Consider the following 14859-nt stretch of genomic DNA (forward strand, 5'->3'; position numbering starts at 1 on the left):
CAGCAGGATCTAATTCAATGTCTATCAAAGTCTAGAAAATGAAAGATTTTTAATGCAATAAAGGCAGCTGGAAGATACTAATAGATCTCACCTTAAATTCCTTGCTTAGATTGCTAGAGAATATCTCTTTATGAGATAGTTTCTCCTTAAAATTTCTATAATAAATGTCCGTGTGACCAAATAAGATATACTCCACCAAGGCATCATGAATAAATATATACTGGGACTACAGTAAAAGAAAAGTTTCATGGATATTTGATCTACAACCTATTTACCACAACAGCAACTGTAGCTTCAATTATTTAGCGTAATCGTATACTCATATACGTAAGAGTACCTCAGTTTGTACCATCATATTTCGTTGGCTTCTAATATCAGAAATGAATTTGTATATATTTATATCACAGCCATCGTCAATATGCTTCATCATAGTTTCAAGCACAATGTAAGTCCCAGTTCTACCGACACCAGCACTAATGGAATGTAAGTGTGAGGTATAAAGAAACGTTTAAAAATCAAAATATCTACACTTCATTTGATGAGATAGCATAGCAAAGTACCTGCAATGAACAACTATTGGGGCGGAGGCTAATACGTTAGCAGCTACCGACTTTTTAATAAATTTCATAATGCCATTAGTGTTGTTTGGAACACCGTGGTCAGGCCAGCACGTATAATGAAATTGCTTTACGGCATTAAACATCTTTGCTGTTCTTTCTACCTGTAAATTGCATTTCACAGTCGTGGATCAGCTATTCTAACTAACGAACAAATACAGGTAATCTACGCGATAACCAGGACTTAAGTAGTCCCGACAATAACTAAACTATGGTTTCACTTAGGTATTATATATAGAGAGATTCTAATTATGTACTTTCTTGACATTCATATGTCGAATTGTATACTCAGGATACGTCGTTTCTTTCGTAAGGGTTACAGAAATGGCACCAAACGTCTGATTTTTACCATTTTCGGGCCAATACCTCTCACATTTGCGCTATTAAAGGAAAACAACACTTACTTACTCCACAAGTTGAAACTGAACACTAACTAGCAATATTGAATCATACCCTCCCCTTCTCTACAATGTTAGTAATCATTACGATAACATTAACTCGTTGTTCCCAGATCATTCTCCAAAAATCACCCACTGTATTTGACAGTGGTCCTTGTGTTGCAATGATAGTCTTTACTTTGCCATTCGTCTATTACATGTAAGATAGTAAACGAATACATAAAAACCAAGACATGAATATCGAATATGACTCGATTTACCAAATATTTTCGTCAGTAGGGTTATTATACGTACTTTGATAAAGTTTGCATTAATGTATGTAGAACCCAAATCATCCGGGATAGGATTTAATTTAACCCTCGTATGATCATCTATACACGTATAAAAGATTTTTAATTGGAACTGTGGTAGGTATGTAGTTTACTAGGAAATGCCCTACTTACAGGCTATTACATTATCATAGCGATTTTTTGCCTTGTTGAGGAGATTTAGCGAATGGGTCCAAGTAATGTTCTTTGACATCGCACTGTAACTAATTGACTGAATATAGAACACGACTGAATCTCATATTTATTCTTAATTTTCGAAATCAACTACAGTTGACGCCTAACCTCAAATTCGTTATAGAAACCCAAATCTGTATTCTCATGTAAATTCGATACATGACGTATAAATTGGTCAATGGGTATGGGTTTTTCATATTCAGCTATATAAAAGTTTGCGTTAAACATAATATACAGTACTATGCAAAAAATAACTGTGAAATGCGTACCTTTTGCTCTAATTGATTGTAGATCATTTCCGATCCCTATGTCGAGAGATTCTCGCGAATTTGTTATTAGCAATTCCTTCGATGTTTTCTTCCTGAATATCATAGAGTCAAACGTTATGTCAAAACATGGAATTATCACATGATAACTAACAAACCTGTATAAGTGTAAGCTGAAAATCAACAACGATATCGCAATGAGAGCTGAAACTGAAACTGCGGTGTACATCAGAACAGCAATATCATTTCGATCTGCAATTCGCAAAACTGTAGAAAAATTGCTGATAGTATACCGATTCTGAAGAATAAATAAAGCAAATAAAAGAGAATTTTTCAATCGATAACAGAGAACGAATTGCTATAAAAAGACAAACTTTTACTAGATAAGATTTTGTTACTGTGGAATTACCTGCTTTACACCATCAATAACAGTAACTACATAAGCTACTACGAGAGCCGCATAATATTTCCCTTGTTCGATTTCTCCAGAAGATAAAAATTCACGAAAGGACTTTTGACTATCTGTCTGACATCCAAAATCGTTTTCTGACGAGTGAGTTGCTCTAACCATATTAATTTGTTTTTCGCCAATACTAAGCCCTATAAATGCAACATGTAATTGCTGACGAATTGATGATCTATTATCTCTATGATTAATGCTCGAGTATACTTCTTCCGGAGTATTCTGCTGTATATATTCATCCTTCTCATCCTTTAACTGAATCAGTACTACCTCATAACGGCTAAAAAATATTGCAAAATTTGCCTTACTCACACAAGTATTTACATTAGGGCCGCATAATAAATTTAACTTACTCAATCGTTCCATTAACTTCCGGAGCAGGAGAAAATTTAACCAACGCCTCGTAATTATATGGGTCGAGAACAGGCCTACATACGTAAGCGGGTGCTAAATTATACGTAATCAAGATAGTTACATTTTTACAACTTCTTCAAGTTATAATTCCTCAAATATAAGCTTTTCACCTAATTTAGATGTTCTGTTTTCGATATAACGGGAAAATTGTCCCTTCATTTCCGTTTTATTATCCAGTTTATTTACCGCAGAGACACTAATTCCATAGTTTCGAAATGGTAGTAGTCCAGAAATAATAAATGAGGATTGTGCACCATTTTCAGTTTTTACTTCCCTAACGTCGCCACTAAGAAAATGATCATCTAGTTCATCGCTCGAACCATCGTGGTTATGTTGATCGGTACTATGGTTGTTAAAGCTTTCATATCTTATAATATAGTAAGATAATTTTGGCTTAGCAATCCACTTGGCAGGCGTCCAAAGTACTTGAATCGACGAGGGCGATAATGTTATACTTTTCACAGATATCGGTGGGTACGGCGCTGTGCGAGATTAAGAGTTTAGCAACAATACACAATTAAGGAAAGAAATTCAAAATTGCAAGAACTTAAAATACTGTATGTATACATTCGTGTATTTAGCAATGAACCTATCTCAGGGGGATAATAATCCAGCGAAGCATTCAAACCATTATACATATTATTGTCTGCATAAGATCTGGCCCTTACTCGAATTATGTAAAGTTCACCTGGATCAATGTACTGATTTAAATTGAAATAATTTTGTTGAGTCCAATTACTGCTTTCACCCAAGTTGCTCTTATAAAAAACCTGAATCAGATGAAGGAGACAAATTTGTGAGCGCATATAAGCTATTTCCTACAAGATATTTGAAAGGTCTATGTTTTTCTTCTATGTAAATTAGACATAATTTTAAAATTTAACTGACTTCATAACCGCCGATTGATGCACCATAAGTTTCCCTTGGTTGCTTCCACGTTAAGTTCAGCATGTAAGGAATACTGTCAGAAGCTAACTTTGACACGTTGACGACTAGTACACGAAGCTGTGTAGGTTTGCTTGGACCTTAAAGAAATTTTAAATCGACGATTATAGTAACGTTAACGTTGATAGTATATTAGTACCCTCCATAACGTATATATTTGTTATTACCGTCATATTTTGTAGTTACTATCCGGGTGGAATTGCTGTAGGCACTCCATAGAATATTGTTAAAAATCCTGACTTTAAAAATGTAAGCAAAATTTGGAGAAAGACCAGTGACCACAGCTCTGACGCAATATTGCTCAGAAGCACAGTGATTTATAACATTGCCAATTTCATATAATGAAGAGTTGAATATTGCAACTTCATATTTTTCAATCCTAGAATTGCCCTTATTTTCAGGTAGTTCCCAATAAAGCGAGACTTGACGTTCTTGAATGTCCCTCACTTGAATGCGTACGGGTGCATCAGATTTATCTAAAAAACAAAGCAATTGACAAGACCATCAATCTTACTCAAATTTATCTATTAATGCATACTGTATAAGGGTGTGGCTTGAATAGTACTATCATAAATTAAGCATTAAGCATTAAGCATTTGCCGAGCAGACCTTGTAAGCGATATGTCCAGCTGGCTGGCAGAGACTGCTTTACATTAATGATAGTTCTATTGCTGTTTGAGGCGTCTTTTTCATATACTTCATATGAGACATAACATTCTAGGCGATTTTCGTCACTAGCTGTAATTCTTTCGATTGTTAGATGAACTCCATTTTGCACTAGTCTAACAGCATAACGATCGCCAGATATAGTTTTCCCTTCGTGAATATACGCCGATGCTATGTTAGTGAGTCCTTGGTACCAGTCAACCCTAGTTACATTCGTGAAGGCTTCGAATTCGCATATGAAAGTAGGTGACATAGCCACGATAACCTCTCTTGGACCCCTAATGAAGGGCCTCATAACTAGTAAATTAGCAATTTTACAATGTTATAAACATTAAAATTATTGATATTAGTAATAACCGAAGTTGCAATTACAGTTAAAATCCCGCACATTTGTACAGTAGCTACGATGTACGCATATAATAAGTGCAGCACTTAGCATCAATACTTTCAAAGCTTATGTTGTATTTTATTACATACTCCATGATATTGGTAGTACTGTAAGTCCAATTGTGAATCGTATTATTACTCTGAGAGTGATTAGGGTACTATATCAAGAATTACATCATTCAGTATCAATATTTTCGAAGTTTATACTCCACTATATTACATACTCGAGGTCTGTAGGTCCATTGTTTAGTCTGAGAGTAATTACGGTATCATAGCATAGAATCGAATAATATTCAGAATCCTGTACCGTCAGAGTCGGTATACTGCCCTTACGATAGGGTAACAGTGAGGGTATTATTAGAGCTTTACCTTTAGTACGGTAGTTCTTGGTGCTTGTTACGAATCGTTGAAACGCATACAACAATTCAACAAATATAATTTTTGCGTGTGAAGCGCTCGGTAGAACCAGCTAAATGTCGTGCCCCATTTAATACAGTACTGTACAGTGTGCAATCGTATTGTTACCGTGGTATGACAGTAAAGTAACTCTTCAAATTCGGGATTTTCATAAGATTCATAAGATTAAGATTGCTGGAAGTGATAGCAGTACTAACTGCATGATGGTAGATTTGTAGTATACAGTATATGTTATATATTCCATGATCATAACTCTAATCAATCCCACTATTTCACGCAGATACACAGAATGGTACAGAACAGTCGTCGATCCAAGCATCAAACTTGCGAAATTTTTCAAACAATTTGTATAAACATTGTTAATAAACATACGTACTTTAATACCAATTCCATTTCACTGGTGTTCACTTTTATTACAGTAACCGTAATTACAATCCAGTACAATTATTAAATGAGTTGCTTTAAAAGAACTAAACTATGTCATAATTTGTATCGATGATTTGTATGTTACAAATAAGATAGGGGATATTAATTAATTTTACTTTATTTGATAATTTTTATATTCTTTATTTGTAATACTATCTCGTATAGCACTAGTGTACGAGTATACCGTCTAATGTAGTGCATTCACGGTACAGTACTTACCACTAGAGGCGTAAGCTTCAAATACCAATGTCGTACAAATGATTAGAGAAATAGAAATTCTATAGATAATTCGGTTGAGATCGTTATTCATCTTCTTGATATCATTAACGTATAGTAGTTACGATAAGAGCAGGCGAGGTATCCGCTATATCCGCTATAGTACAGTATCAACCAGACAAGGAAGGCACTTGATGCCTACTGGCTATTCCAGAGTGGCGAAATTAAATGGCATGATGGGTACCCTGAAAATATAAATTACGATTTGTACGTATTACATTAGATGAAACTCTTTTTAAGTTAATCGCATCCGCAGTACCAGAAGCCAAACGAATTCAAATAACAGTAAAGCTGAAGAAGGTTGTAGTTTATCAAACTACCCTGGATATACTGTACAGTATGGGTGTCAAAATCAAGAATGGATTAACCGTAAAATTAAAATTAACTGGAAAATTATTAAATTATTATTACTGCAGTGTGAATCTTTGATCAGTCAGGAGATTCAGAAATTGTAGTACTGTACTGTACTGTACAGTACTGTACTGTACTACGGTAAATATTCTACTGTACTGTACTGTACAGTACTGTACAGTCTACCCTACTATAATGTACTGTACTGTACTGTACATCACCGTAGACGCTACAGCGTAGAAGCATACTGTACACTGTACAGTACAGCACGATACAGTAGTGGTCCACTACCACTCTACAGTACAGTACAGTTACTGTGTTCCGCGCTTTAAAAATGATGTACTGTACTGTACTGTACCATGTCCTGTCGCATCGATAATGATTTTAACGGTGTACGGTACTGTACTGTACTGTGCTGTACTGTACTGTACAGTTGATAGTACTGTACTCATATTTAGTTTTTAGTTTAGTTTTTATTCATTTTACAGTAATTCTGAATGTAAGTCGTTCCTTTATTTTGTTCATTTTGGACGATGTCGTACTGCAGAAAAGAAGGTATTTCACACTGATTTCTTTTCTTCTTAGAAATTATCTTGACAAGTAGCTTTTATGAATGAAATCTAAATCATGGCTATGTTTATACTGCGTTTTAATGTAAACTTTTACGGTTTTACGAGTAGTAATCTGAATCACCATTTGCAGTTAGCAAGCGCGTGCACACCTGCTGCTGTTCAGTCCAGCGTCTGTGCAGACCACTGCTGCAATATTTAGGGCAGTTACATTGAATCAATTTGCTTTAGATAGCATCTACGTGATTAAGTTCTCTTACTTTAAATTAAATTAAATTATAATTCAACTCTTAGAATTATACCATTACCTTTCTTACCTGTATAATAACTTAATTATGCATTTTTGGCTGACCACATCAATGCGGCGCAGTACAGTACGCATATTAATGATACGGTACTCGTATTTTACAGTGTGTATACCAGTATAAAAGTAATAATATTCTAAACATTATATTTATGTACGCATAAAAGTACGGTTTGCAACTTATTGGATATAATTCTTACAGTGTCCCTCTTATAAATATATAATTATGATTAATTAATAATAGCATTACTTAGAATTTACTAAAGGCTTATGCCAATTTGATAGTCATAAAAATCAAAAGCGAATGAAATTATGTACATTGTAGCAAATACACGCGTATTGGAGCATGCTTGTCTTAATGGTAACAACGTATTATTTATTAATATGACTTTAGTTCTGTGACTAAGTCCTCGGTATTGAAGTATCGTTTATTCTATTTACATACTTTGCTTTAAGAGAAAGACTATATAATATTTACTACTACTGAGGAGCTAACGTCACCCAGCCAAATAGAGAAAGTTTCTCCTGATACTGAAGATATTGATGGAATTATTACGCCAGAAGGTGACATCAATTGGGATTGTCCATGCCTAAATGGAATGGCTGATGGTCCATGTGCTGAAACATTCAAGAGTGCTTTTACATGTTTCTTCTACAGTGAAGCAGATCCAAAGGGATCAGATTGTATTGAACAGTTCAAATTGTTTAGCCAATGCACCATAGAATCTTCAGATTCAAGCAACTTGGAACACAATAAAGCTAATGATGATGTTAAGTAATGCCACAACAGTTGTGAAATGTCTTGCTGGCTAATAAAGATACCGCATAATATAATGTAAAATAATTATACGAATTACAGCTCTCATAGTATCGATAGTCCAGTATGCGTAAAATAGAGAGCTAAAGGTAGCATAAAATGTTACTCTTTATATAATCTTGGTATAATCTTATTTGTTAAGCGGCTGAATTCCAAAGGTAGAAATTAATACGTAAGCCATCGGATCATGTACGTCATTTAATTGCAGAAAATTGGGAGCAACTTCACCAGAGGAGCATATTCTAGAAACATTTCGTCTATGCACAGATTCTATTTTTAATAGTGGTATAGTGTACTGTTGTTTGAATATTTTACATGCTGAAACTTTGCTAAATTCGCTTGTACACTTTTAAATATAATCAATTTATTGTACTGCTCCTCCCTACAACATACAATAATATCTCACTTAGCGCGGCATTTACAAAATAAGAATGATAGCCTAGCCGGCGATTATCTTTCCGAGATATTAGAGTATGTACAGTACTATATATAAATTGCTGAACTTATTCGAGAATGTTACTAAACTAAAGTTACTCGCCGATTTATATAGATTGCAGTAATTTCAGCACAAAGAATATTATTTAGCATTTGCTGTCACTTGTGTGTTACTAAACTTTCTTACAATAGCCTTTAGTGTGTTGAGAACTATGAATAATTTATTTTATGATTGAGTTAAATAATCGCTTTGTTACATCTGTATGTAACAGCTTTTTATTTACTGTAAATTTTCTCGTTACGATCTTGAATGTAGAGAAACTAGATATCGTATAGCTATTACAGTAAAGTCGGCGGAAATCTCACTGCTGTTAATACTAAAGTGATGGTATAATCAAATCAGAATATGCCTCCGAATAAGGTTCTGCACAGCATTTACATCAAAACTAGATTGCAGTAGGCAGAAATCGTAATTACTGTACCATAATACATTTTTTCAACTTACTTCATGTACGTTATATGAGAAATTACAGTATAATGTAGTAATAAATGACAGTTTATTAATTTGATTTAAAAAGGTCCAGCTTTGAAGTTAAAATCTAAGAAGCAAGCATTTAGATAACGCCTCACACTCAGAGCTAAAATTTATGGTCTTATCAGTTTTATACTGTATGATCCACCGATATCCTCATAGAATTGTAGAACCTGAGAATTAATAATAAAATTTATTGTAGTATTTGATATACTATACGATTCTGTGCACGGTATTGAGCATTCAAATTATGATTAGTAGTTTCTCTGTGTCAGTTGCATCATGAAAGAGCCTCTTCTTAGCTAGCCATGTATTCATTGTATGCATATTAAATTTTCACAACCCAAAAGTCTAATAGCCTACTATTACTACCATACAGCTACTATTGTACAATATTCCCATCACAGCGGATACGGTAATCGGCACTTTTCCTGAATATAAGTACATATGTATTAACAAAATTCTGTTTAAGAAAGCTATAAATCTTTTCAAATTGTTAACTTCTAAATGAATTTATTAACTGCGCTCAATACGGTATTTAATCTTAAATTAACCGCTGTGCTTGCAATAGAAGCATTTTCATAACTGTTGTGTTATAATACTGCACGTTTGCAATAGGCATATTGTCTCCATAGTACTCTACAGTATATTGCGTCTATCAGTACGTTGTAACCGGCGCACTACTGCGATCGCAAACTATACAGTATTACTGACTGTAATTGATCAGCTGGGTAACAGATTTAGGGATAGGATATATGATAAAGTAATTCTTTAGCACTAAGAATGCATAACATACAGAGCTCCGGTACCTTCTTAATTAGATACTGTAGTTCCTTAACATATATGCTAAATCGTAATTTTTATATTTTAAAACTGCTATTGCCTCAAGTGAAAGTATAAGCTACTAAAGCAATCTTGATAATCATAATTTTTATACCACAGAATATAGATAAACCGAATAATGCTGTAATACGGTGTACATCATGTTATCAATTTCCCTTCTAGAAAAAGGCAGATATCCGAGATGCTAAAAGTATGTATTTTACATATCGTAAATGTGTCTTTGTCATTTGAGGTATCAAAGTATACAGTACTACGGATGCCTTGACCTTGTGCAAGTGTTGAAGTGCATCCTAGCCAGTTGCGCTCCAGAGAAGCACAGTAAATACGCACGTAGAACAACTTCAGTCAATTAAAAGACAATCAGAAAATGAATCTACGAGATAAACATTATACAATGAATATATTTGTGTAACAGAGCATATCTGAAATTAATCCAACGTTTACGTGCTTCATGCCTTGATGTTAATTTGCCTTATTAAACGAATTATACAGTTATGATGTATTGTTTATTATATGAAACTGTCCTCTCAAATTTCAGGATTTAGTCACTTGTAAAAAGATTTTTGGCTAAACTTTCGTAATATTAGCAAGGACAACTAATATCATCTTTTTTAGTATGTATATAATTTTCTACAAACGATATCGGTAAATAGAAGAGGTCCATTTAAACATGTACATTATAACGGTTAACCTTATTTCCATAATAAGAAAACTATGCTTAAAATCGTGTTGGAGAAAATCCAATAATTATTAGCCGCATAAAAATAGTACGTCATCAAAGTTTCCTGTTACTACTTAAGTTATCCTGTAATAACTTAAATTAATACTACAGTACGCAGTAATACTGTAGGTTGTAATACCACTTTCAGAATACCGCAACATATACGAGTAAATGGTTATTGGAATGCAGTAGAACAATGTGGTATTCCAAGTTTTCTTTACATGATCTTACTACGCGTTGATAGAATGTTCATCGGTCACGTCACTTTTCACAATTCGTCTTGCACTATCTGCGTCTGTCATCTCCAATTTCATTTCGGAATGCTTAACGTAAGTATATGCAGCTGAACCACCTAATACTAACATGTTACTAAACCACCACAACGTAGTTTTTATATCGCCAGTTACAGAAACAGCAATAACTGTCTGAACACAGGCCTTTGCGGTGCCACTTATATTATGAGTTAGAGGGCTCGTAATCTTGATTTGTAAACCGGAAATGAAACCTATAGCGACTCCAAAAAGACCACTGATAATTAGAATAAACCAGAAGTATACCGATCCTATTTTTGAGAATCTAAACAGCGTGGCCAATTCATTATTAAGTAATAGCAGAGGAATAAATATTACTGAAGCATTTAAATTATTATACAAAGTTAAACGCCATAAGTTTCCGTCAACATGTGGAAGGACTTTCTTGGTATATATTGCATTAAGAGATACACATAAACTAGCCAGCACGCCAAAAAATACCCCCAAGAAAAGGTTACTAGTAGTTTTTGACCCTTCCTCTTGCTCGACACCCACAATAAAGCCAATAACGATCATCAAGCAAGCCAAAATGGCATATAAAGACGTCTTTTGCTTTAGGATAATGTAAGTTAATACCTAGAAATAAGTATAAAAGGAATTCTTAGGCGACTAGATCTTAAAAAATGAACTGCAATACTAAAAGTTTCGTATGGTCTGAAAAAGTGATGAGCTACGATAAACCATTTTATGACTGCTGATAAAGGGATTTAGACATCTTACAACATTGAACACGGTTGTTAGGGATCTTCCAACATTATAAAACGCTACGCCAACGTACTTCAGGCACAAATTATTGAACATTATCATTCCGACAAAAACGGTTGATAAGGGAAGAACCTAAATAGTACCCATAAGGTTATACTAATTAGTTAACTATTACAAGTTACACTTCATGTCCGACTAGACAAGTATAATCTCAATTAACTAATCTCCAACGCTTAACGAAACGATGCATATGTAAATGATTTTTTCTCCGATTGCGTAATTGCATCTAATTTCATTATAACCTTCACATAGCGTGTTGTATACTACGCTACAGTTATTTTTTATGTCGCTTACTTCTCTCGCAATTTTGACATCGATCTCAAAGGCAGGAAACTCTTCAATTCCGCGAAATTTATTTCCAATCAAGCCAAGACCAAAGCAAATCATTACAGCGACAATACATTGGAACCATGTTACAAAAATAGGAGCGTTTAACTGAAACCGTAGGATTAATCCAAAGTTAACAATACATCGATTTTGAAAAAAAAAGTATAAATAGAATAATATTGACAGCCTTTGTTATCGATTACAACTATCACATCGCAGTATAGAAATCCTCTAAAATACACCACCCACATTTTCATTAAATGCTATGAATTTAACAGTATATGAGTAGCCAGTAAATATTTGAGAGAATGAAAGTAAAAGATAGGCCTAATACAACCTAACAGCCTAATTATTTATTACTCCAAGGTCTTTCACATAATTGAACGTACGATAGTTAAATTGGATTAAATCAATTAACCAACAATCTTCACGCAACGTATATTAAAAGACTGCATCAAGCAAGGCTAAGTCCGGTCAGCATCAAAAGCTGTACAATTTAGCTCTGAAGTACAGTACAGCAAATTAGAAATATGAGGAAAACAGCCTTTAAAAAATCGTGACTCTTTATTTTTATGATTACATTTACAGTGCAATACACTAACCAATCACGGATACTAAATTCTGTGAGTTCATTTACATGAATCTATAATTTCGTCATCGGTATACTCACTAACAACTGTTATCGGTACTGCAATTCACGATGTGCATCCAACTATATATATCTACAGATGCAGATTGATGCACTCATTTGCTGCAATACGAACTTCACAGTATTACTACTATCATGCAGTGCTTTTCCAGTGTATTACTGTTAAATTAACATTGAAAGAATAAATGATTGGCCAATATTTATCAGAAAGCCATAGGTATTGTACAAGGACATCATACACTCAATTTAAGTTACAGCCGTGTTCTCTGTTAGAGTTGCGGCAACATCGGGACGTGAGCAACCTGAATGCAGTAAGTTGCAAACAGGTTGAGTTCATAACAAGTGCAGCATTTTATAAGAAAATATAGGAATAAAACGATTATGATAAAAGACTAGAGGGCAAAATTTCGACTTTACTGCTACTATGGCCATACTGTATAGAGCAAGTCATATATCCTTACAACACTAGATAAGATGTGAGGCTATACTGTACTGAACTGTACTCCTAAATTAGTCCTAATCAACTGACTAGACCGTAAATATTCTTTTAGTTTCGTGAACTAGTGTTAAGTATTTAATCGCTGCATACTAAACAAGTAAGCAAAGTATCACGAGCAGGGTAGAGATATTCGACTAAACTGATACAACATTCTAAATTTTTTACTGAAGTCAGTAAACAAATAAGCGAAGTCTTACGAATATTTCTGTACAACTTGTATATTAAGTTAAGATTTCTAAGTACAGTACTGTACATCGTGACATACTATATTGCAATATACTGTGCTAACATATATGCAATCTTGGCAAGAGGTTATAATAAATAATGTACTACGACAGTTGAGAGTAAGCAGCGACCACAGAGGTAATACAAGAAAAAGTACTCTTTTACCTCTATGGCAGCAACCGCTGTCAATAATCCGATTAGCTACATATTGTACATGATAAATTATATCAGGTGCTAGAGTAAAACCAAAAAGATCAGCCAATGCGCCTTCAAGAAAAGTACGGTCAGTAGAATTTTAAGATATATGATTATACGAGATACCTTGAGATCGTTGCTGCTTAATAAATATTTGTTGACAAATACCATAGAAATTGAAATAAACCTGCAAATCAGTAAAAAGTAGCAATATTAAAATCATTAGACATGCTTGGGATCAGGGCTGTAAATTCATAACGAAAATTTAGGTTGAAATTTTAATTCATCTAGTTAATGGCAAATGCTAATGGCACAATACAAATATCCATTAATTAATTAAATTATTACTGTATCCAGCGCATGTATATATAGTACCAACAAACACAGTGAACGGCGTCGCCCTCAGCTCAAATAAGAAATCTTCAAATCTCAGGAGTAATAAATAAATACTATTGCAATACTAATGAAATGTAACTAATGATTATACCAGCATACGCGTATATACGTATAGTGCAGTACAGTACACGCTTTTTCGTTCTTAAAATACCCCCCAAATCGGTTTTAATGCGTAGTATCTAGTCTGCACACATTTGTATAACTTCAATTTCATCTTAAGTTAGTGCAATCAATCTGTTAATTTTGGAGACTACAACAGACTAACACTTCAAAGGTACGCTATCGGAAGCTCAGTAAAAATCCGCTAGAAAAGTATCAAGAATAAATTCTCAATATTACTTATTTTATTATTCTTATTAATTATACTATGTTAGTAGAGGTTTACCAGTAGGCGGATACAACAGTGGCTATTTTAAGAGACCTAGAGCGCAAACTTTCAGACATCTTGGTTTCATACGAGCGGTAGCTTGTTCTTTAATACAATATAAAATAACTAAATTCAACAACTGCACCTCTGTATCAACTATCCAAAAAGAAAGGAGTGCACGGTCAGTGGCAGAGACTTCGAAAAAACTTCATAAAGTTTACTACAGTACAGTACTGTATACCGAACTGTACTGTAATGTACAGTACGGTACTGTACTCGATTGTCACACTCTTGACATTGAGGTACTGTACCGTACTGTACAGTACAGGACAATACTCTCTAATAAGGGTCTCTACTGTACACTGTACAGTACAGTACAGTACCGTGCACATTGCCGGCGGATCGTGTTTACTGTGCAATAGTGCGTATTTTCGTTCGATGCCATACTAAATGCTTAGCACGCTCCTGGATTTAAAGCACATAACTAGACAACGTAATGAGCTTGAGCCAGTACGACGATTTACATTGGATTCTCGATTCAATACGAGCATTCGGAGCTTATAGAATGCTCGGTACTGAAGAAGAAAATGCTTCACTTATTTATATGTACAGTATACAGTATAACCATGCATAAACTCTGCCTACTGCTGCCGTGTCGTCGAAATTAGTCTAAACCTAAAATCTAAAAAAATAAATAAATAAAACACTCCAAAAATAAAATTTAATACTACTGTACTGTACAGTACAGTATGTGCAATTGTACGTACAGTATGTA

General features: G+C 34.2%; 3 protein-coding genes across 3 annotated transcripts; 1 reads left to right on the plus strand and 2 right to left on the minus strand.

Moving 5' to 3' along the window:
* Nucleotides 1–610: 610 nt before the first annotated feature.
* On the minus strand, nt 611–1486 carry TRIADDRAFT_7563 (uncharacterized protein; the record flags this gene model as incomplete). The annotated part of the gene is made up of 5 exons (XM_002108890.1): nt 611–721; nt 875–997; nt 1071–1205; nt 1310–1386; nt 1459–1486. Coding segments are annotated over 5 exons (474 nt in total), but the record flags the coding sequence as incomplete, so codon positions are not given.
* Nucleotides 1487–6662: 5176 nt separating this feature from the next.
* On the plus strand, nt 6663–7781 carry TRIADDRAFT_52419 (uncharacterized protein; the record flags this gene model as incomplete). Its single annotated transcript, XM_002108158.1, has 2 exons — nt 6663–6684; nt 7459–7781. 2 exons carry the CDS (start codon nt 6663–6665, stop codon nt 7779–7781), a joined length of 345 nt encoding a protein of 114 aa, XP_002108194.1.
* A 2799-nt stretch (nt 7782–10580) lies between these two features.
* TRIADDRAFT_20354 (uncharacterized protein) lies at nt 10581–14161 on the minus strand (the record flags this gene model as incomplete). The annotated part of the gene is made up of 5 exons (XM_002108891.1): nt 10581–11237; nt 11382–11498; nt 11721–11861; nt 13448–13508; nt 14103–14161. The coding sequence occupies 5 exons, from the start codon at nt 14159–14161 to the stop codon at nt 10581–10583; spliced, it is 1035 nt and encodes a 344-aa protein (XP_002108927.1).
* Between the last annotated feature and the right edge of the window lie 698 nt (nt 14162–14859).

The sequence above is a fragment of the Trichoplax adhaerens genome, genomic scaffold (assembly GCF_000150275.1).
Source record: "Trichoplax adhaerens TRIADscaffold_1 genomic scaffold, whole genome shotgun sequence".
Lineage (NCBI taxonomy): Eukaryota > Metazoa > Placozoa > Uniplacotomia > Trichoplacea > Trichoplacidae > Trichoplax > Trichoplax adhaerens.